Genomic DNA, 25,451 nt, shown 5'->3' on the forward strand with positions numbered 1-25,451 from the left:
TGTATGTGAAAGGATGGATGTGGATGTGTATGTGATAAGTATGGATGTGGATGTATGTGAAGCATAGAAGTGGATGTATGTGATAGAATGGATGTGGATGTATGTGAAGCATAGAAGTGGATGTATGTGATAGAATGGATGTGGATGTGGATGTGTGTATGTGAAAGGATGGATGTGGATGTATGTGAAGAATAGAAGTGGATGTGTGTATGTGATAGGATGGATGTGGATGTATGTGATAGAATGGATGTGGATGTGTGTATGTGAAAGGATAGATGTGGATGTGTATGTGATAAATATGGATGTGGATGTATGAAAGGATAGATGTGGATGTGTATGTGATAAGTATGGATGTGGATGTATGTGGGAGAATATATGTGGATGTAGATGTGGATGTGTATGTGATAAGTATGGATGTGGATGTATGTGAAAGGATAGATGTGGATGTGTATGTGATAAATATGGATGTGGATGTATGAAAGGATAGATGTGGATGTGTATGTGATAAGTATGGATGTGGATGTATGTGAAAGGATAGATGTGGATGTGTATGTGATAAGTATGGATGTGGATGTATGTGGGAGAATATATGTGGATGTAGATGTGGATGTGTATGTGATAAGTATGGATGTGGATGTATGTGAAAGGATAGATGTGGATGTGTATGTGATCCTAGAGGGTGCTGACCATACGGTGCTCGGGCTCTTGGTCACCGAAGATACCCACGAGTATGTCGGGGAAGATATTGGAACAAGGAGTAAGAGTTGCACCTCCTTGGGCAACCCACAACAATACTTCTCAACCTGCTCTGACAGCGGCACTGCACGATAAGAAGTAACTAGGAGTAAAGCTTCCCAAAACTTCTTGTTGTAATCCTCAAGATTCTCACATTTCGATGCATCCAAATTATGCCATGCTGTCATTACATCCACCTCAAATGTAGATGTGAGCCACACGGAAGAGAAAAACTGTTTAAATTGTACCCAAGTAGATGGTGCTATGCCCTGCAAAAGAAGAGTGAACCACCACTACAATGCATTGCCCTTGAGAAAAGTCACAGCTTTTCTCACTTTTGAGGATTCCTTGTAATTTCCACCAAAAAAACTTGTATCAAACTGCTGTAAAAAGGTAAGAGCCTTGAGCTTGTCTTTGGCCTGAATGTGTCAAAATTTACCACCCACAGCTCCCCCTTCCTTATAATCCTTCGCCTTACCCACCATAGGCATTAGATTATCGTAAGGGTCAACATTGCCAGTTCCCACACCTTGCATACCATGCAATCCAGCTGATACTCCCATGTTTCCAAACATACCACTATGCATACCTGGTTGCATGCTCCCATACATGTTTCCTTGCATTTCGGGATGCATGCCCCCATACATATTCCCTTGCATTCCGGGTTGCATACCACCATACATATTGCCTTGCATACCAGGCTGAAAATTAGCTCCAAAATTCCCTTGCATTCCCATACCTCCCTAAGGGTAACCCCTAGTCATAGATTGGAACATGGAACCACCACCAAAATAGCATGGATACATAGATTGCTGTGGAATAGGTGGCTGTTCGAAAAAGGAACTCCGTGGGTTTGCACCATAAGTGTTCTGCATGTTAGGAAACTGTCCAAAAGCAGGATCCTATGGGAAGGCACCACTATTGCCCTGAGGTGGGTTCCTAGAATGCACCTTCTTCTTCTTCTTCTTCTTAGGCTCAGAAGGGACTCTCATAAATTCAGCAAACTTCTCACTTTGCATGAGCTGCATAAGCACATCCACTGCCCCTGCCAAACGTGCTTTGAACTGGGCATCATCTTCCTCTTTACTTGGCATGTCTTCTGGCTAGGTTACATCCTCATAACGTGCATCATCTGCAACCTGTTCTCTTGCAAGTACATCCTCAGATTCAGTCCTCTCAGGAGTGGTCTCCTACTCTTCCTCATCATCATTATCATAATCATCTTCAGAGTCTGACATCTTGCTGTTCAAAATTTTCACAGCAAACGACTTTCCTCGAGACAACCACGAGCTCACCCCCTTAAGAAAGTTGATGATGGTCCCGGCAAAAAACGGAACCTTGAAACCGGCCTCTAGTAGAAACCAAAGTGTGGTAGACTAGCAGTCACCCAATCCAATTGTAGTCCAGCCAATAAAACAAATAAATAGGAGCTAGTGCTCCAACACATGAAAGAGAATGACACCTGTTGGCCCCAAAGCTTGGCGGCCCTTTCAGTATTTCTTTATTCAATTTCAATGGGAAAGTTTAAATGATTACAACACGGCCATTCATGGCTCGTATGTCTGCAAGTCCAATTTGCCAATCGTTTGGACCTCTTAGCATAGAGGTTACACACAGCTTTGTGTCCCAAAAGAACACCACATTGTTATCTCCTCTAATCTGCAAAGTCAGTGCATCCATGAGGCCTTGAATATGCATCTGACTGGACCACAAACTCAGCCATGGAAACAGTCCACAAACTCTTCCAAATCAGTCCACAATCTTGCCCTGTTTCCACCCTCTAAACTGCCAAACCCTTCCTCTCACAAAGGGCCAGAGAGAACAACTCCAGAATAGTCACGAGCCAGTGAAAAGAGAGACTCAATATGACACCTCTTGCAGTCCCACCTGCTCACAAAGAGAGAGAAACTTATAGTCCTTGTGTCGCTATTCACAAGAGAAAAGAGACGCGAGGAAAAGCCCGTTCAGTCCTGCCCTCTTCTCTTGCAGCCGAGAGAGAGAACACATATGGATGAACCCGCTGTCCAGCCTTATACTCCCTCCTACAGTCCACGCTTCTATGTCCAGCACTGGTTGTATGAACTCAGTTCAGCTGACAATCAGCAAGCAAAGGAGAAGAGAAGGAGATGATTCTGTACGCGCTTGTATTCTCTGCAGTAGAGAAGCCAGCCTGTCTACCAAAAGCCAAAGAGAGAGAGAGAGAAAAAAGAGGCCTGTGTCTTTATCCTGTAGTGCAGCACAGCAGCCAGCTTTTATTCTCCAAGAAACATGCATAAGAAGGTTTTCAGCTGCGCCTGTACACAGTTCATAGCAGCTCGCCTGCTGCAAGTCCTTCCAAAAAGGAAGTGATAGCAAGCAGCGCAGACCCGCCAGCACTTGTTTTCCCAAAAACCCAAGTGTAGCGCTGCCCGCCAGTAATCCTTTCCCCAAAAAGCAAGAGAGAGAAAGAGAAGCATGCCCCCAAAAGTGGTGTAGCCTCCATAATTAGCCTAGGGACCACCAAAGGTTATAAAACCTTTAAAACTTTAATTCTTTTTGCATCAAAGGGTATAAAACCTTTTAACTTTAATTCTCTTTTTGTCCCCTCCACACTTGGGGTTGCCCACACATGGGTTAATAAAACTAAGTTTCCTTTTTGTCCCCAAGTATAAACCTTTAAATATATATCTTGCTCAGTGACCACCATGCTCACACTTATACTACACCAATTTCATAGGTCGATACCTTAGCAATAGGCTATGCATAGGCCTTATGCAATAGGCTTATGCATAGGCCTATGCATAAGCCTTATGCAATAGGTTTATGCATAGGATCTTATGCAAGAGGCTATGCATAAGGCTTATGCATAGCCTCTTGCATAAGGGCTTATGCATAGGCCTACTGAATAAGCCTTATGCAATAGGCTATGCATAGGGTAGCCTATGGATAAGCCCTTATGTAAGAGGCTATGCATAAGCCTTATGCAATAGGCCTATGCATAAGCCCTTATATAAGAGGCTATGCATAAGCCTTATGCAGTAGGCTTATGCATAAGCCCTTATGCAATAGCCTATGCATAAGGCCTTATATAATAGGTTTATGCATAAGCCTTATGAAATAGGCTTAGCATAAGCTCTTATGCAATAGGCTATGCATAAGCCCTTATGCAATATGCAATAGGCTTATACATAAGCCCTTATGTAATAGGCTTATGTATAACCCTTATGCAATAGTCTATGCATAAGCCCTTATGCAATAGATTTATGCATAGGCTCATGCGTAAACCTTATGCAATAGCCTATGTATAAGCCCTTATGCAATAGGCTTATGCAGTAGCCTATGCATAAGCCCTTATGCAATAGGTTTATGTATAAGACCTATTGCATAATATGTTAAAATGAACTAACTTTTTGATTTATTATGATAATTGTTTGTAGGTTTATTCAAGCGAGCAACCACCAAGGGTTTAGGCCACGGGGCGGCTCATATGGATTCTCAAAAAAGAGGTAAGCTCTCTTTTTCCATTCTTTGTTTATGCTTCTTCAAGTTTTTGCACCCTTGGGTGCCGGGGATTATAGTTAGGCTTATGAAATAGACTCATACATAAGCCCTTATGCAATAGGCTTATGCATAGTGCTTATGTATAGCCTATTATACATAAGCCCTTATGCATAGCCTATTGCAACAGGCTTATGCATAGGCTTATGCATAGCCCTTATGCATAGGCTATTGCAATACACTATAGCCCTTGCGCAATAGACCTTCACAATAGGCTTATGCGTAGGCTATTGCAATACACTTGCGCATAGCCCTTGCGCAATAGTTAGGTCAATAGGCTTATGCATAGCCCTTATGCATAGGCTTATGCAATAGACTCATACATAAGCCCTTATGCAATAGGCTTATGCATAGTGCTTATGTATAGCCTATTATGCATAAGCCCTTATGCATAGCCTATTGCAATAGGCTTATGCATAGCCCTTATGCATAGGCTATTGCAATACACTTATGCATAGCCCTTATGTAATAGTCCTTGCGCAATAGACCTTCGCTTTTTCTCATGTTATGTTTCGTAGGTCTTGCATTGTTGTTCTCTTCTTTGGCTAACATTGTCGAGGAGGTAAGCTCTCTTATTCATTCAACCTTATGTTTATTGCAATCTCAATCCTGGTTTATGATTTAGCCTTATGCATAGAGATATGGGACATTATGGTAGGCCATCTACAATGCTGTTTATGTCAAGTTAGGAGTGGTTATCCGTGAGTAGGTGGTTATAGTGGAGGGGGATCCCTCGATCTTCTTAGAATCTTTCTCTTGTAAAAGAGAAGTTGTCTTTGGCTTTAATAGTGGGGAGCGTGTGGAAGCTATCATCCAAAAGGGGCATTGTTCACCCTGCTTGTCTAAGCAGTAATGTAGGAGGTCTCAACAATGTTCTAATATCATATGTTACCTTTTTTTTTGTCTTAGCTTGTGTTGTTGTTTCTCTTGATTGGCTTGAGGTAAGCTCTCTTATTCATTCAACCTCATGTTTATTGCACCCTTGGGTGACGAGTTTAGGGTTTAGGCTTATGTATAGAGACATGGGGCATTATTATAGGCCATCGAGAATGCTGTTTTATGTCAAGTTAGGACCGCGAGTAGGTGGTTATAGTGGAGGGGAAGCCCTCGATCTTCTCACTATCCTTCTCTTGTAAAAGAGAAGTTACCTTTGGCTTTAATAGTGGGGAGCGTGTGGAAAGTCCTCAAAAGCTTCATCCGAAAGGGGCACTGTCCACCCTGCTTGTCTAAGCAGGGTTGTAGGAGGTCTCAATAATGTTCTAATAATCACATGTTACCTTTTTTGTCTAAGCTTTAAGCATGGCTTTTGTTAGAGCAATCCTGTGTTGTTGCCTCTTTTGTTTTGCAGCTCTTGCACTAATCCTCTCTTTTAGCTTCACATAAGAGCGGTAAGCTATCTTCTTCTTTTGATTGCTTACAACATGTTTTTCCTTTGTTGCGCCCTTGGGTGCTAGGTTTAGGTTTAGCTTAGGTTTACCTCTATGCATAGGCTAAAGCAAGCTCTATGTATAAAGATTCCATTCTTAATAGGCTCTATGCGTAGGCTTTATGCATGTTTTTCCTTTGTTGCGCCCTTGGGGCTGGGTTTAGGTTTAGCTTAGGTTTACCTCTATGCATAGGCTAAAGCAAGCTCTATGTATAAAGATTCCATTCTTAATAGGCTCTATGCGTAGGCTTTATGCATAAGGCTCCATGCGTGGCTATAGTGATTATACTGAAAAAGAATGGAAAGCTCTGCACCTGTGTGGATTATCGAAAGCTAAATGCCGTAACTCAGATAAGAAATATGTCCCTCCTAAATGTAAAAGCAAGAACTACTGGTGTCTATGCTAGCAAAGTTCATCAAATTCGTGAGGAGACAAGCCCAGAGGTTGGAATGTGTGCAAGATGTCGGCAAAACAAGTGGTAGTGCTATGGGTCTCCTTGCTTGTGAGGCCTTGGCCCTTGGGTAAAAGGCACTCAAGGTACCTTTAGTGGGTGAGTGCACAAAACCTTGGCCATACAAAGAATTATGCATGTAGCACAAAGTTCTTTTTTTAGAACCTCCCCCATTTTGTCGTTGAGGTGGTGCGTTAAAAGTTAGCTTCGATGGCAATGTAGAATTGTTGGTGCTGATAAAAGGTTTAATCACCATCGAAGGTTAGTAATCAATGCAAATGTGATAGATTTTGATGATGTAAGCTTCCCAAGCATGTCGTCTTAATTCTATGGTGATTGATGAGGTGACTCAAATATTCTAGGATCTGATGGAGAGAGTGAGGGGATTGGTAGAATTTGGATGTAGATGCTTCTCTTAAGAAAGCTATAGAATGGTGAAACCCTTTATTCATTTGAGAGCTGGATTTATCAATGAAAGTGTCTTGATTCCTCTGTGCATGTCTTTTGTGATTAGCCCTAATCATGAAGCTTGTGATTATGTATAATCTCGCCTCTCCAAAATGTTGGCACTTTCAATGACGACCCAACTGCAAACGTTGATTTCTCAAAATTTTCAGACCTTGAGACCGGGAGTGGCGACTCTTGAGTCTTGACCACAACGGACGGAGGTGAAGTTTGAGCTGGGCGTGTGGTTGGTGGCCGATTTTTTTGGTCGAGCCCACGCGGCAGCTGAATAGTGCAACCACGCGGAGAGGGCAACTGTCGTGTCTCCGTACAACGCGTGTAGGGACTCGGGAGTCGTTGGCGCTTCGCCGTCACGGCGGGACTGGCGCCGCTACGGTACCCCGAGCGCGTATGTTTGGGCAAATTTAATACCAATAATAGTATATCTAAGATAACTGTAAATATTAACACCGCCTCTCTCTGCCACGTGTCCCGCCGCCTCACATCTCATGCTGGGACGCGTTACATAAGCCGTCGTGTTGGGCCTGCAGGCTACTCATAAACTCTCGGTGTCATAAATCCATTGCTCTCCTCTGCCTCATCTTCAGCTTACACCTTCATCTTCAGCTTCTGCTCTTTGAGCTCAATCTGCGATTGGCCTACAATTGTCTATGGCTGTCGGCACTGAGAGTGTGCTGCCGCCCAAGTTGCTGTGCGCCGAGCGGCGGTATGACGGTCGTGGAAGCGTTGCCGCCGCTTCTTCTAGCTTAAATGAAACGGGCGGGCAAGAGCATTACCGTGGTGTAAGGCGGCGGCCCTGGGGGCGATTTGCGGCGGAGATCCGAGATCCTATCAAGAAAGTCCGGCAGTGGCTGGGCACCTTTGACACCGCGGAGGAGGCTGCGCTTGCCTACGACGCCGCCGCTAGAGCCCTCCGCGGTGACAAGGCCAAGACCAACTTCGATGCTGAGCAGGTTTCAACAGCCACTACGAGCTCTCCGGCAGCCGCACCCTGGATTCCGGTTGGGGCCTCCAGCTTTCCGGCAGCAAAGCTCGCCGATTTGGCTTTTGATGACACTAAATTAGGACCACAGGTGGTGTCTCAGTCCGCTTTGAAGGGTTCACATGTGATGTCTCCGAGGTCGAGCGCGCGGCCACCTAAGAAACGGAAGCTTGTTGCCGACTGCATCTTCTCCGATCTGGAGAGGCAGGCGGCGAAGATGAAGGAAACGTCAAGCAGCGGAAGCGGTAGTACGCTTCCTTTTACGCTTCTCCAGCCACTCCTGACACGCAAACCCGCTACCCTTATTCCCTTTTTGGATCTAAACTTGCCGCCGTGTTCTGACGGAGATTAGGTCCAATTTTACTGATCACTTGTAAAGCGTGTTGAATGCTCAATATAGGTGTGCAAATTTGCTTTGTTAGCTTATGGAAATGGTGCGTCGAACCGCCTCAAGCTTTCATTTGCACCTTGTTTGTAGTTTGAAGCTCTTATTTATCATTTCATGTTGATCCTTCTACCTGCCGACTGTTTGTACATGCTAGTTAGAGAGAACATGTGTTCTACCTGCCGGCTGTTTTTACATGATAGTCTCTAGAGAGTACATGTGTTCGCATGACTGATTTTTACATACATACGTCGTAATATGGATGAACGTTACACTTCCAACTCCCTCTACGAGTAGTCTTTGCTTTATCCTCTACACTACAAGAGGATGCATGTATAGCCCTGCCCACAACAAAGAGAATTTGGAGTTTCAAATTTCACATAGCCTCGCAGCAATAACCTCAGGCAAAGCCACTTGAGAAAAAAATGGGGGAGGGGATAGAATGGGACAGAAATAGATCTCCTTCTCTCTCCCCCATTCTATCCCCCCCCCCCCAACCCAAAAAAAAAACTAACACATGCATGAAAAATACATGAGTTAAGAATGCCACATCATGAGCTCTATGCAAGCATAACTCTCATTATGCATCATGCTATGCATAGAGCTATCATGTATAGATCTCACTATGCAGAGAGTTCATACATAGAGAGCTCTCATAACATAGTTTTGAGGAACAAGGAACAAGGGGATGAGTAAAGATCCAATTACGGGGACCTCATCAAACTCAAGGGATCAACATGAGCAATCACAATATGCGTCTTGCAGAGCAACAAGCATATGCATCAGCAAAGCCCAAGTGAGCATATGATATGTGATGTAAAACCGCATAAACAAAATGAGAGCAATACATAGATAAGAGTAATGCTAAGCATATTAGAGTTCATGCATGGAGAGCTCTCATTATGCATATAGAGCTCTCATCAGAACAAGCATATGCATCATCAAAGCCCAAGCGAGCATAGGATAAGTGATGTAAAACTGCATTAAAAAAATGAGGGCAATACATAGATAAGAGTAATGCTAAGCATAGAGTTTATGCATGGAGAGCTCTCATTATGTATATGGAGCTCTCTTGCATATAGCTTTCATGCATACCTCTTGCTAGTCATATGCATGAGAGATCTTATGCATACCTCTTGCTTTCATGCTATGCAAAGAGCTCTCACATGTATGGTCACTTTGAGCATAAAAAGTGGCTATCTATGCATTAAGAGAGCATGCATGCTCTCTTTATGCACGGATGCATAAAACTTATGTATAAAAGCATTATGCATGCTCTCTTTATGCATGCATAGCATTATGCATCCGGTTTTCTTGCTTGTGCATGTGCAAGAAAAGGTGAAGACAATCATATTCGTATATAAGATTGAGGCCAAATATAGTTTTCATTACTTAATTGCGTCGAACAAGTACATCTCAGATTATGGCAACAAAAAGTAATCCCTTATCATAGGCAAAAAAGAGTAAACCTTAGTTATAGCCAAAATACAAGGATAATAAAATAAAAGTGTAAGGAGTTTGAGTTGCATCGAGGTCCTCATCATCATCTTTTCTAAATACACAAACACACTCTCACACATTCTGATTATTGTCGCCCCTTGTAGCTTCGGCCCTACTCTTACATTTCCATTGCTTTTCGATTTCACATGGGTATGGTTTGTAGTAACATGATCCTAAAACACAATAAAGCTAACACAAGTAAAATGTAATTTAGAAAAAACAAGTCTTAGAGGTTATGGGTTTAGGACATGTACTTACTTTCCATACTTGCCAAGAAATAATAATCCATTCTTCTTCTTGCCATACTACTTGCCACGTAGGGCTTCCAAAAATAATAATCCATCCTTCTTCTTGCACGCTTTCAAAGAGAGCTTCCAAACCCCGCTGTGATGGAAATTATGTTCATCCAGCATAGGGGGTGGTCCACTACTTCAAGCTACTGGCATACAAACAAATACCCTTTCAAAGAGAGCTTCCAAACTCCGTTGTAATGTGAAATTATGTTCATCCCAGCATAGGGGTGGTTCATTGCTTCAAGCTACGAGCATATAAACAAATAAACATTGATTTTATGTTATGATAAGTTAATCTTTATTTCTTAAAAGATAAGATATATTTTGAGGCAATATACTTACAAAGACTATTGGGATATCTGCTCCTCCTTCATGTGTAACATTGCGCTACACGTTGTTTGCCATCTACCCATTGCTAATCCATTTTATGGTTAACAAGGTTTACGACACCCAATTATATACTAAATCATGAGTAATCTACTTCAAATGTCAAGGATAGACACACAAAACTCATGTACAAATAAGCCATAAAGCAATGGTGTCCAAATCTCAAACTTGGACAAGCACCCATAAAGGTTCAATGGAGAAGTAATGGTGTTTCCCTCTCCAAGAGCATGTGATAGTGAGATAGGATGTGTTCCCTAGTGGTGTAATGCATCAATGTATTATGAGATGAAGCAATGTATAACAAATAGGCCAAATAGAAGCTTTGGGCCTACCCGTGTGTGTGAACACTTATGGCTATGTAGATAAGGCAATTTCTCTCATAATGCAAGAACACTCTCCCATTGTATAATTGAGATTTCTCTCTTGCTAAACCTCTATCTAATCTTCTCTCTAATGCATGCTAGTGAGTGTGTGTGAGTGATTTGATGTGAGAGGAGGGAGTAGTGTCGGTAGTGCAATGCGACGGTGTGACAACATTAACGGGAGAAGGCGAATGGTAAGCTATCCATGGTGGTGTTGCGCTTGGAGACCTCAAGGGTTATGAGATCGGCCATCGGAACGATATCCACAGACCCAATGACACACTGAGGTGAGTGGTTCCCTCAAAGATATTTCTTAGCCTTAACATTCTTGGCGCCGCGTTGTCGGGGAGAAATCCCTTGGCTTTATCATTTGTTTTTCTCTAATATATGGTTTACCCATTGCTCACACTCTAGTGGGGAGTGCCTTTCATGAACAACAATGGGATTTGATGGAGATGTGTGTGAAAATGGTGTGGTTTTTACTTTCTTTTACTCTCTTTTATGTGTTAACATAGAGACTAGATGCTTAATTTTTGCATGATAAGTAGGTTTTTTGTTGTATTTTATTGCATTAGCATGTTAGCATTCATACTAGGTATAGCTTAATCAACAAACAAATCATAAAAAAATAAAATAAAACTCTTGATTTTTGCTAAATTTCACTAATACACTAGTTTTTTTATTAGTGAAGTTAAGAGATAAAAATCATAAAAAACTAGAGTTTAGAATGTAGATATATTCAGCTCCATTGAATACATATTCATGAACTTCATGCTTAGGAGACACATAATGGACAATTTGGTCAAGCAAAAATATGAGAAACTTCCCAAAAATTGAAATTCAAGTTTCCTACAAAATCATGTTTTTGGGTAAAACCTGCAAAATCAAGGTCGTGATCCTTCAGTGATCATGCCCGTGATTATGTTCCCAAGATTCTTGGAAATTTTTGAGATTACAAGGCCAAAAATAGTAAACCTTATCTTATCTTGATCGACGTGATTTTACAGTCACGAGAGGAAAATCAACGTGATTCTGTAGTCACAGCATAACGAACAAATCACGGTGTACAAGCGACGTGGTTTTGCAGTCACGATGAAAATCAAAGTGATTGTACAGTCATGACATATGGAAAATTCACGGTGTACGAGTACGACATGATTCTGTAGTGCTGATGTACATACAAATCACAGTATACAAAAAAATCACGGCATCGAAGTGATTCTACAGTGACAACGTACAGACAAATCATGGCATATGGACAAATCATGGCATACAGGCAAATCACGACATCGAAGTGATTCTACAGTGACAACACACGGACAAATCACGTCATCGAAGTGATTCTACAGTCACGGCATACGGACAAATCACGGTGTACGAGCACGACGTGATTTTGCAGCAGTGACGATGTACAAACAAATCACGGCATACGGACAAATCACAACATCGAAGTGATTGTAGAGTCACGGTATACGAACAAATCATGGTGTATGGACAAATCATGATGTACGAAAAAATCATGGTATACGAGCGATGTACAGTGATGTATAGACAAATCACGGTATACAAGTGACGTGATTTGGTAGTCCACGATGAAAATCGACGTGATTTTATAGTCATGTACATATATATTCAAATCACGGTATAGGAGCGACGTGATTTTGAAGTCCACGATAAAGATTGACGTGATTTTATAGACAAATCACGATATACGAGTGACGTGATTTTGCAGTCACACGAATCGATGTGATTTTGTAGTCACGGCGTACAGAAAAATCACATCGAACGAGCGATGTGACAAAAATCGACGTGATTCTGTAGTCACGAAAAGGCCATGGGTACGAACAAATTGATGTGATTTTGTAGTCACGGTGTATGAACAAATCATGGTGTACGATCGTCGTAATTCTGTAGTCAATGCAAAAATCACGACGTACGACCATAATCACAGTGTACGAGCAAACCTACAGAATCATTATAAGATTCTTCTCTCTAGCGTTTGAGGTGTAAAGGTGTAAGAACCTCCCCTTCTGTTCTTGTAACTATTCCCCTCTCTGAAATAAAAGAAAGATCTTGTTTTACCCTGTTTTAGCTTAGAGAGAGAAAATATCTAGAGAGATAATCCAAAATTGAGATATCTTTGGATATAAAAATCCTCCTAGTGTCTGAAATGGTTTCCCCTGAAACAGAAGTTCAAAATAAATTCTCCAAAGTACAATAGAAATCAATTAAAAATAATTTAAAAGACCTTAGCCTAAGGGTCAAGATTTTCTGAAAATTTTGGATTATGGTCCAATTAAGGTTCCTATGGGACCAATAAGATTAATCCAAGTGTTTGGATGAGATAAATCTAAAAAATAAAAGAAAATATCCAAAAATGAGTAAATGCTCACATAAGATGAAGAGTTGACTGAGTACAAGGTTTATTAGTTAAAAACTATGAGATATTACTAAAAAAATGAGATATTTTGGAATAATGATACATTTTACCTTGGTAAGGAGGGGGGAGACTTTAAGGTAGGCGCCTATTTCACACATGTGAATGAGTTTTTAAATAAAAAAAGTAGTGATATTTTTCTCTCTCCTCTCCTAGATCAAACTGGATCAAAATGAGAGCTAAACTGGTCCAAATCTTGTCCAAATTCAATCAAACTGAAGCTGAAAAATTCTAGAACTTAGTTGGACTCAGTTAGTGGCCTCCCTCACCTATAAATAGACCCTCATTCTTTTGTATTCTCATCTTTGAGCTATAGCATGCCAGTATTACATTAAAATACTCATATTTTCTATTATCCCTTAAAAATCCTCTACTTTTGGAGAGAGTGGAGCTTCTCTCTCTCTTCAACCATCCTTGGAGCTTTCCTCTCAACACACTAACCAATTGATTGGTTGGGGGCTTCTTCTAAGATAGAGAAGCAAGTAAAATCAAGAGGTAAGATGTAATTTCATGGTTTTTCTCTACTATTCTCAATGTTTTCACTTCTCAACCCCTCTCAAGCTTCAAAAGTTTCTAATTAAGTGTTTATAATGCAAATCAAGCTTTTCTTAAGAGTTATAATGAATAATTAAGAAAAGTTTATCTTTATGCTTAATTTAGGATGTTTTTTATGTATATATCTCTCTTTCCAAAAGAATGGTCATTCCTATTAATTCATTTTTGTACATAATGTGAAAAGAGGACTTCCTACCATATTCTAGGATTGGTAATCCTATGCTAAAAGAATGATTTTCATCACATTCATGGAAAACTAATTTTTAGTGTTTATACATAAATAAGTAATTAAGAAAGAAGGTAATTTTGGTAAATTTTTTTAATGCAAAAAGAGAAATTTTTATGATAATGGAGATCCATTTAATTAAATGAAAAAAGAGAAATTTTGGTATATTAAAATAATGAATATTTTATTTAAAGAGAAATTTTAGATAAATTTATTTTATGCATGAGAAAATTTAAATGATAAAAGAGGAATTCCCATGACATTTGGAATTCAATCATTTAAATAGTAAAAGTGGAATTCTTGGCATATTTGAATTAATGGATATTTTTATTTAAATTTAAAGAGAAATTTTAGATAAATTTAATTTATGCATGAGAAAATTTAATTGATAAAAAAGGAAATTCCATGACATTTGGAATTCAATCATTTAAATGGTAAAAGTAAAATTATTGGTAAAATTAAAATAATAAATATTTTATTAAAGAAAAGAGAAATTTTAGATAAATTTATTTTATGATAAAAGAGAAATTCATATGATATTTGGAAATCAATCATTTAAATGTAAAAAGAGGGATTCCCATGTTAATTGAGATCCAAGAAATTAAACGGGAAAAAGAGAAATTTTTAGCATAATTCAAATTGTGAGTAGTTATCAAAAGTGAAATTTTGAGCATTATTGGAAAATATGGGTAGAATTGATTTTTGTAAAGCCCATGAATCTTTTACTCAAAAGAAGAATATTGAATATATATTTCACTTAAGAAATTTGAGAAAGAATATGAAAATATTTGTTGAGAAAAAGTATCTTTACCTAGTCCTCACCAAGCAATTGGCAAAAGTTTAGAAAAAGTCCCATCATTGGTATCAAAGTAGAAAAAGCTACTAAATGTGAATTAGATGTGATAAGATGTGATGTGATGTAAATGAATGTGGATGGGATGTGAGGTGATGTAAATGGATGTGGATGTGAATGATGAGATGTGAGAATATGTGAAAGGATGTGATGTGATGTGAAATAGATGTGATGTGAATCAGGATAGATGTGAATGAATGAGATGTGAATGTGATGTGATGTGATGTGAATCGGGATAGATGTAAATGAATGAGATGTGATGAGAGTGGATGAGATGTGATGTGATGTGAATCGGAATAGATGTGAATGGATGTGATGTGATGTGAATGGATGTGATGTGGATCGGGGTAGTTGTGAATGGATGAGATGTGATGTGATGTAAATCAAGATAGATGTGAATGAATGAGATGTGAATGTGATATGATGTGAATCGGGATAGATGTGAATGTGATGTGATGTGATGTGAATGAATGAGATGTGATGAGAATGGATGAGATGTGATGTAATGTAAATTGGAATAGATGTGAATGGATGTGATGTGATGTGAATGTGGATCGGGGTAGTTGTGAATGGATGAGATGTGATGTAAATGGGTAGTTGTGAATGGATGTGATGTGGATATGGGTAGATGAGAATGGATGAGATGTGATGAGGACAGATGTGATGGGATGTAATATAATGGGATTGGATGAGAATGGATGAAGGACGATGGGAATGTGGATTAAGCAATGTGAAATGATGTGGAACAATGTGAAAAGATGAGAGTTCATTAGAAACTATATTTATGACCTGTTTTTAAATGACTGTTTTATGTCAAGAATGCTAGGGAAGCATTTTGACCATCTTGTGGATGAGGTCGTGGGTGGAGACCTAAGTGATAAAGTTGCAACAGCTGACGGAGAGTCAACGGAGGACGTCTCGCGTAGTAGCAAGGTCGGCCGAGGTCTTGACCAGCCTCGGTTTGATTTAAATGGTGAACTTCCGGTACGGTGGATGAGGGACCAAGGAGGTCGTGGAGACCTAAGTGATAAAGTTGCAATAGCTGACGGAGAGTCAACGGAGGACATCTCGCGTAGCAAAGTGCCGAGGTCTTGACTAGCCTCGGTTTGATCTTGTGAATGAGGTCGTTTGGAGACCTAAGTGATAAGCTGACGGAGAGTCAACGGAGGATGTCTCACGTAGCAAGGTCGGCCGAGGTCTTCGGCCGAGGTCTTGACCAATGGTGAGCTTCCGGTATGGTAGATGAGGGACCAAGGAAGTGGCCTATGAGTGAAGCGCTAGGTGACCTGCGAAGGATCCTAGAGGGTGCTGACCATACGTTGCTCGGGCTCTAGGTCATCGAAGATACCCACGCGTGCGTTGAGGAAGAAAATGGAACAAGGTGTTAGAGTTGTTTTCTGAACTCGGACATGGATCTAGTTGATTGACCTTGCTGGTCCTCAACGGATGAGACCATGGCTCTTTTATATGGATCTGTTGGTTGATCTTGCTAATCTTCAACGGAGAGTCCATCTCGATTTTTATATGTGAATATATTTCCGGATACTATGAGGTAGGAACTATTGAAAAGGCCCATGAGTGGATAGGTGGTTAGCGTTCTGGTTGCCAATGATGCCATAGGTACACCGATGAAAGAATGATTGGAAATTAGAATTCAACCTGGATATTTTGGAGGATTATGATCACTGATACTATGGTTTCATTAAAAGATTGTTTTAAAGACAGCTGAATCAGTGAAAAGGCAATTTCATATTGGGTGTGTAAGTGGTGTGACTATCTTGAAGTTGCTTGAAGTGCCGGCTAGGGGGCTTGGGAACTCTTTTCTCTGGTCCCGGGACAAAACATAACCAAATTCGTAAATGGATCCTATCACTACAGTGGTTGGGCGGTTGGCTAACCCATGGGACTGAATGGGGTTAGGCTGGACTGATGGATCCTTAAAATGAGACTCAATTCTGTTATGGTACGATAGATGAAGCAAATCCCGGATAGTCTTGTTCTATGAAAAAGAATCAACGGCTGTGCCTCTCGATGAGGAAAAAAGCGTTGGTCTCTATGATCCAAGTGCAAGTTTCTTCCTATGATCTGACCATGTGACTTACGGGTTTGGTCGGATCAGTTTGGTTAGTTAAGGCTCTTGACTACGTTAGAATAAAAATATCATGGAGGAATTGCACGTGCTTTCTGGGCGAGCCATTAGGAAATTTTTGGACCCAAAAAGGACCTCCTAAGGATTCCTAATTTTAAGGGATAAGAGCTTAAAAAGCTGGGCTTAAGGGAGACAAAGGCTATGATGAACCCTATTTTTTGCCTTGCCAGTTGCCACATCAACCATACCTCCCTAGTTTCACTTTTTAAAGGGAATATTCTCATTCTCTCTTTTACTTTTTCTCATACTTTCTCTCTTACTTTTTGAACTTTTTATCTTCACTCTCTACAAATTGAATCTTTCTTGTCAGTTTGAAATCTCCTTTCTCATTAACTCCCACCATATCTCCCTTCCACATCAGCAAAACATTCTCGTATTTAGGTGGACCCCAAAAAGTGATTTTTTTATTTTTTTACATTTTGAGGTGGAAAAAACACCACCCAACCAATATGTATGAATTTTTTATCTTCACTCTCTACAAATTGAATCTTTCTTGTCAGTTTGAAATCTCCTTTCTCATTAACTCCCACCATATCTCCTTTCCACATCAGTAAAACATTCTCGTATTTAGGTGGGTCCCAAAAAGTGAAAATTTTTATTTTTTATTTTTTTACATTTTGAGGTGAAAAAAATAGTACATCCATAACTAACTGTCAGGTCCCCACAACCCCATAAACATAACTAACTGTCAAGAACTACTACATCCATGAGATCCCAAAATTGTGGGAACCCAAAAATTATTATTTTTTAAATTTTCTCATAAATGCAATTTATTGATGAAAACTCCATGTTAGTATATCTGTATATCAAAAATATCATTTTCTACTTAGAAAAATGGATTTGTGTTAAACCTCCAACAACAAAGTTTTAACATTCTCTCTCTCTCTCTCTCTCTCTCTCTCTCTCTCTCTCTCTCTCTCTCTCTCTCTCTCTCTTTGATTTAGCTTCTTCCTTTGCTTAGCTATGGAGACTTCGCAAGCTGTGTGTGTAGCCCCTTGTGAAGCTAGAAAACAGAAGGTTGATTTACACATTCGTATTCCTGAAGAGTATGGCAGCTCTAAAAAAACCCATCCTACTGATACACAATCTGTCCAAGCTCGTAGGATAGCTAAGGAGAAAAATGTATATCTTTGGGTTGATGGGCGTTTCTATCCAATTGACCCTCCATTAAGAGCAAACCCTCCTTTCCGCGATTTATCATCTTTTATGCAATTTGTTGGTGAAGGAGAGCTTGGCTTGTTAGGATATTGTAGAAGATTGACTAGAAGTGGAGCTTGGCAAACCCATATTCTCCAATCTCAATTGCAAGCATCACAATTGAGCCTTTTACAATGTCAAGAAGGACTTAAAACATCATCAGATAAAATGAAAGATATCCTCGCAGAGAATGTGGAGAAGGATGCAAAGATTCAAAGGCTAGAGGGACTTATCAAACGACTCAAAGCAACGCCAAATGGTGCTCGTGAGATGAACGCAAAAAGACATTGGCTGGTATAGAATCTGGAGCACGGAAGAAAAGGATTCGTACAACAAAGTAAGTAACATAAACTTTCATTATGCACTCAGTGATTTAAACAAAATAGTCATGATTTGTGTTCTGTCGAGGAATTTTCTACAAGAGGTGTGTGGTTCTAATAACGAAGATGGAAGGATTTGGTCAAAGCCATTCTGAATACCAAGGATATTCTCTCAATTATTTCTGACCCTTATCGTCCTAAAATACGCCAAGCTATTGTCAGTAATGTGGTGAGCGAGATTACCGCCTCCATCGATTCTTCATTAATTCAACACATGCTTGTGATGTGACTGGAATCAGCATGAAAGGGTACAAATCCGTCAGGTTGTAAAAGATGCATTTCTAAGACAAGGAATCACTGGCACTTTATTTCCTACACTCAAGGTGATTCACAATGTCAAGCGTATCAATAATGATGATGTGTAGTGAGCTATAGGACAATTTTATCACATTGAGGGCACACTAACATTAGACACAGGGTTGAGCCGAAAGAAAATCAAGACAAGTATAGAATTTCACTATGATATTTACAAAATAACATCTTTGTTCATATTGAGAGACTACAACAAGCTATGATGAAGTTCTATGGTCTTTCACCAGAAGGCAAGAACTTGCAATTGCTACTATTTATGTTTTTCAGTAGAAAATGAAGATGATTATTTTGTTTTGAAGGTCTGGTGGTTTGGTGCATTCGAGGTAACGAAGGAGACACATAAGGTATTGACATGGATGTTTGAAAGGACTCCCTGGATAACAGATGTAATCAAAAAGCAAATTGATGGTGGTCAACTTTTAGTAGATGTAGAAAACATCTACTAAAAGCAAATTGATGGTGGTCAACTTTTAGTAGATGTAGAAAACATAGGAAAGTTCAAGGTGGATTGGCATCTTGGGGGAGATTTGAAGACAATTAAATGCATGATGGGTTGTGCTCAAGGCGCGACATCAAGATGGCCTTGTCCATATTGCAATGCTCAGATTGATATTCCTAGGCAGAAAAAGACAAATGGAAAAGGTATATAGAAGGTTGGTTCTGTTGGGAGGAAGGATGCCTCGAAAGGTCCCAAGAAAGGGAAGAAGTAATAGGAAGATGTAGTAGATCCAACCAAGTCAACTAATGTGATGAAGATGAGGAAAAACCAAATGCAAGATGTGTGGAAGGTGTCATGTCTGTTGATATGCTAGGAGAACCAAACAAGAATTCAAATTGGAGCTCCATCATTAATTTTTCACTAAAGAATAATCACTTTTGCACACTTCATTCGATCGATTTTGCTTAAGTGCCATATCGATTATGAATTCACAATGCCTACACACAAGAGAGGAAAGTTGCAGCCCCCTTGGTAAATTAGAGCATCTTTTAAATTCTTTGGGCTGCCGTGGCAAAAACGTGAAAATTGAAGTGAATAAGGAGGCCTCTGGTATGTCATACGAGGTTGCTCAAAAGGTCTCCATGACTAGATCAAAGGCAAAGAGATTTTTGGAGAAGCCAGCAAACATAGAGAATTCAAAGAAGACTTGGGGACTCTGGAGAGACCTGTGTGCAATCACCACAAATGTAGATTGTCCAATGCCAGCTCTTGTAAATATGCGCAAACAGCTTTGGATAAATTTCAATAACATGGTTAGCATTATGAATCAAAGTAGCACAACTGCCCAAGAATGAGCATCATTCAAACAACATATCGTAGAATTCACCAAGTGCTAGGTGCTTGGGGAAGAGAGTAAAGTAATACACTATATGGTAAGTTGTACAATAAAAAAATAAACTGGTGTTTTAACTTGGACTTTTTCTAATTAAATTCTATTATCATGTGTACAACACATAGTTTATGCGCATGGTGCGTATTTCATGAACAAGTATGGATCGCTCGACATGTGGAGTACCCAAGGGATGCAGAAATGACATTATAAAGCAAGAGGGGTTTATTTCAAAAATACAAGACATGTAGGTGGAGCTTCTGCAGAAGGAACACGTACAAACTATCTACAAGAGATGTTCAATTGGTTTTATCACACAACCTTTGGAAGGGTATTGGTTAGGGAGGGGGCCCAACAATCTAAGCTTGCGCAAGAGGCACGCAAGACTGCAAAAAGTCATGCTCGGCTTGAATGGTTACAGACCTATGCTCCCCATAGGCATGGTGCTTGGCGTGCACGAATGAGGAGACAAGGGAGGCGTTGGGTTGTGCACGCACCAGCATAAATCTAGATGTAATAAGGCTAAGAAAATAAGTTTATTTAGGTTTTTTTTGCCCTTAAAAAAAACTATTAATAGTTCCTTCTCTCACTTCATTTTCATTTCACTTTTTTTAGAGAGCTTGAGCTCAAGATCTACAAGCACCCACGTAAGGACACCAGCACATTACCATGTTAGCACAATAGGCATAGTCATACATGGATATGGCACGCACCAAGACAATCGCACGTGTTACCATGCCTTCACAAAACACAGCGCAAGGCACCCAACGACCACATACTGGTGGCGACACCACGGAAGAGAGTGACCCCTTGGATTCTAGGACACACTCAATGGGATCACCAGAGTTCAACCCTCCTCCCACAGCAACACCAACGCACACATATGCAAGCCCTTCTAGTGGGAGCAAGCGCATGACGAAGACCCCACAATGCAGCCACCCCAGAGATCAAGACAGAGAGGCCGATGATGAGCAGTTCGACTCGGTGGTTGGTGAAAACATTCCTACATATTGCGCAGCACCATAGGTGGCAAGACCCTACTACCAGGACAGGGTCCCTACCTACCCGGGAGGAACTTGATACACAGGTACCACAGTAAAACAGGAGGAGGATTCAGACTATGAGAGAGACCAAGAGGAGGTTCCTGCAAGTGCGTGCAAGCATAGAAAGGTCAAGCTCTTCAAGCCAAGGAAGTCCCAACCTCGCCAACGCACCAACACAACACAGAGCTCTCCAAGGAGAAGGATGCGCCAAGGGTATAGGGCTTTACAAGAAATGAAGTTTTATCAGAGGAACACTGAGTTGCTGATAAGAAGAGCCCCTTTCGCTCGCACAGTGAAGGAGATTCTCCAACGATATAGAACAGAGTTCCGTGTGTGCAGGGGATTGCCCTTGAGGCATTGCAAGAAGCCTCCGAGGCTTACCTTGTTGGCCTTTTTGAAGACACCAACCTCCTTGTAATACATGCAAAGAGGATTACCATATCTGCCAAGGACATGCAACTAGCTTGGCGCATTCGAGGCGAGCGAGACACCATCTAGAGATCTTAGATGTTAACCTTCTTTTTGAAGCAACTCTTTTGTTTCAAACCCCCCTTTGTAATAAGCCTATCTGGCTTTCATTTGTAACCTTCTGATAATTAAAATTTTAAGTTTCTCTTACGATGTCTCGGTGTCATCATATTTATTTAACATGGAGTGTCTATCATGTGCCAGTTTGTCACCCAAGGCATCAGAAATGCTACTGGAGGACTGAGGAAGCTGTGCCAGAACAGTGCGAATTTGGCCTCTCCAACAGCGATGTAGGCTTAAAATTCGCATTGTTCTGGCACTTCTCCCCTAGCCACTTCTCCCCTAGCCACTCAAGATCATTTCTGATGCATTTATAATGAAGTTGAGCACACTAATTGTGAGAAATAGTAGTTTACAAGATAAAAACACCTTTAATCATGTGTAAAAATACAGTGTTTATCATCCAATGCATCAGAATTGCTCCTGGAGGACTGGGAAAGCTATGCCATAACAGTGCGAATTTAGGCTCTGCAGGCTCAAAATTCGCACTGTTCTGGCACTGCTCCCCTAGCCACTCAGGATCATTTCTAATGCATTTATAATGAAGTTGAGTACACTAATTGTGAGAAACAATAGTTTATAAGATAAAAACACCTTTAATCATGTGTAAAATTACATTGTTTGTCATCCAATGCATCAGAATTGCTCCTGGAGGACTGGGGAAGCTATGCCAAAACAGTGCGAATTTAGGCTTTGCAGCGGCGGTGCAGGCTCAAAATTTGCACTGTTCTAGCACTGCTCCCCCAACCACTCAAGATCATTTCTGATGCATTTATAATGAAGTTGAGTACATTGATTATAAAAAATAATATTTTACAAGATAAAAATACCTTTAATCATGTGTAAAAATACATTATTTGTCATCCAATGCATCAGAATTGCTCCTGGAGGGTTGGGGAAGCTATGCCAGAACAATGCGAATTGGGCTCTACAGCGCGGTGCAGGCTCAAAATTTGCATTGTTCTGGCACTGCTCTCCCAGCCACTCAAAATCATTTCTGATGCATTTATAATGAAGAGTACATTGGTTATGAAAAATAGTAATTTATAAGATAAAAATACCTTTAATTATGTGTAAAAATACATTATTTGTCATCCAATGCATCAGAATTGCTCCTGAAGGGCTGGGGAAGCTGTGCCAAAATAGTACGAATTTGGGCTCTACAGTAGTGGTGCAGGCTCAAAATTCGCACTGTTCTAGCACTGCTCCCCCAGGCTCCCAGGGTCATTGCTGATGCATTTACAAAAACATTGATGGTACAAACTAGAAAAAACAACGATATACCTGATGAAAATAAGTTTGTAAAAACTATATTGTATTCATAATAAGAAGTGACACATCATCTTTACAAAAGCTTTCTTACAATATTGAGCTTCCTTCTCTTGTCATTGGGCAGAGTGTGCTCAAGGAGTGATTGGGCTATTTCTTGAGGATCCTCTATGCCTATGCTTTTGGCTATACCTATACGAGCAAGAAGCTTACCCCTAAATCCAGAACCAAAAACATCGAAGGCAAGGGATTTTTTAACCAGAACTATACATTTGGTGCTCTGTGCCATAGAGGCTATACAGAGCACCTTAGAGAGGGATTTCAAAAAGAAGAGAGTGAAGGCAGATTGAGGGGTGTAGTCCATGTGGATAATGGCGATGCCATCCATAGGAAGCCGACCAAGATAGTGCGCCAACGCAGCATCATGTCCATGGACCTTGGCCTAGTCTCAGCTGCCGCGCCGCCTCTCCCAGCAAATGCGTCAATTACAACCACCCTCTGTACAATTAAAGGAAAAATCAAAATCTTTTCGTATACATAATTACAAATGTTTCTAAGTTATAAAAGGTCGATTATTACCTCTTGCTCAATATCTTCTTTTGCCCCCAAAGTGCTGGTGGGGACGGAGAGGTCAATCGAGGACTTAGCCTCATCCTTTCTAGGTGCTTTGGTCTCCGCCATCACTCCAGCAACAAGGGTATCCTTTTCAGCCTCTAGCTTGTCTTGTAAGGTTGTGAATTCCTCCTCTAGAACTAGGGCTTGCTCCGCGGTCTCAACCACAGTTTCCTTGACCAAAGCAACTGTCTCTGTGATAGATTCTCCAAGGGGTAATATAACATGTGCACAAAAACATGTAAAGGACAAAACCAATTTAGCCCTACTGACCTAGATGCCTTTGAAAACTCGAGTGATGTCTTGATATCACTTACCATCTTAAACTTTAAGCATAAGATGGTCCAAGCATTAGGTTTGGGCCATTTGGGATTGTTAAGAGGGGGGTTGGGGATCTCTTCTAGCTTGCCAAATAAACCTGGTTTTTTATCTACAAAATATGAGTGAGAAAAGAAAAAGATATTATTTTGTACAAGATCACTTGGGCTTTGAGATACAAACATTGCCTCTCCAATGGATGCATGCATAGCATAGAAAACTCCAGTGAGGCTTTGGAGTGGTTGTTCCTCAACATAATTAGAGGAAAAAATATCTGCAGAGAGACATAAGAAAATGGAGAATCATAAGAAAATTTGAAACAAAAAATCCAATATTAGCATGTTGTTAAAGCTATGTTTATGTTACACTAATAATTTGAAGGAAACCTTGGTCGTTGGCCTTGAATGTACAGGTCTCCGAGGGTATACACATGTTGCACTATGGCAACCAGTCCTTCCTTCTTAGTATGCTTGAAGCCTTGTAGCCACCCCTTTCAATGATGTAGCATATTCCCTAGTTTTGACGCACTCGATGTGGTCCCTTAGAGCTTGGTTGCATGTAGACCCAACCACCCTGAATCTTGTTGGAGCCCAAACTCCATTCTCATCCCTTGTGTTATGCAGCACAAGCTCTTCCACCTTCTCCCTAGGTCTTCTCACATTACTGGAAGAGGCCATGGTGGGGTAAGAAAAGTGAACAAGGGAAAAGAAAAGCTTGTTTTACAACAGAGGAGTGGAGAGGAGAGAAAGTTCAGGGTTTTCAATGCAGCAATGAAAAGCTTAAAAGAGGGTTAGAGTTTGAGAATAGGCTTCCTGAACCTAGAGTAGACTAAAGAGGGATAGAGTTTCTACAGCAATGGAGAAGGAGGGAGCTTGAGAGAGAGAGAGGGAGGGAGCTTGAGAGGAATGGAGTTTCTGCAGCAATGGAGAGCTTAGAATGGAGAGCTTAGAAAAGGAAGAAAGAGGGAGAGGGAGCTTGAGACTGAGGGAGCTTGAGAAGGAGGGAGAGCTTGAGAGGTATGGAGTTTTTGCAGCAATGGAGAGATTAGAAGAGGAAGAAAGAGGTTCAAAATGAGCTTTCCAAACCTAGAGTATGTTGGGGGGAAGTTTGAGAGGGAAAACTCACTTTTGGAAAAAAATATTTTTTTTTAAATTTTGGAGGGTTTTTAATCTGCGCGATTCTAGGTGGGGGGACCACTAAGTTTGGGCCTAGGAGGTAGGGGGACAAGAGTAGTAATTAGGCTCCATTAGCAAACCAAAGCCTAGGCCCCCTAGGGTCAAAGAAGTCAAAAATGTGTACCAGCCCTCTTCCTATTGGTCCATTCCTAATCAAAAGTTACTCCAAGAGGCCCTCTTTGGGTCCAAAAAATTCCTAATGGGAAGTTTTTTCGGGTTCGTTTTTGGAAGAACCGAGGGATTAGTCTCTTATTTGGATATCGGTGTGGGGGAGGCCCTGAGTAAGAGGCTCTGCCCTACACAAGAAGTGCTACTTCCGTTGCTAGCACCCCCGAATTCGTTGCACAACGGCGGAGGGGGCATGGATCTTTCAATCATGATCGTGAAAACATAAACTTGCAAAATCACAGTGCAAGTACAAGGTCAGAAGAAGGTAGATGGAGCCTAAAATAGAAAAAGGGATTGGGGAGAAGCTTTTAAGAAGCTAGGAGCTTACACTTTGGCTTAATAATTCCAACATGTATGACAGCTTCCAAAGGCCTTGT

At 40.6% G+C, this 25,451-nt stretch overlaps 1 protein-coding gene across 1 annotated transcript; it reads left to right on the plus strand.

Moving 5' to 3' along the window:
- Positions 1 to 7,092: 7,092 nt before the first annotated feature.
- On the plus strand, positions 7,093 to 8,059 carry LOC147623127 (uncharacterized). The gene has a single exon (XM_086821816.1). It carries the CDS (start codon positions 7,266 to 7,268, stop codon positions 7,947 to 7,949), a length of 684 nt encoding a protein of 227 aa, XP_086677942.1. The 5' UTR covers positions 7,093 to 7,265; the 3' UTR covers positions 7,950 to 8,059.
- The last annotated feature ends 17,392 nt before the right edge of the window (positions 8,060 to 25,451 follow it).

Source organism: Cibotium barometz, chromosome 27 (assembly GCF_041138505.1).
Source record: "Cibotium barometz isolate CiBa-2024 chromosome 27, ASM4113850v1, whole genome shotgun sequence".
NCBI classification, from domain to species: Eukaryota; Viridiplantae; Streptophyta; class Polypodiopsida; order Cyatheales; family Cibotiaceae; genus Cibotium; species Cibotium barometz.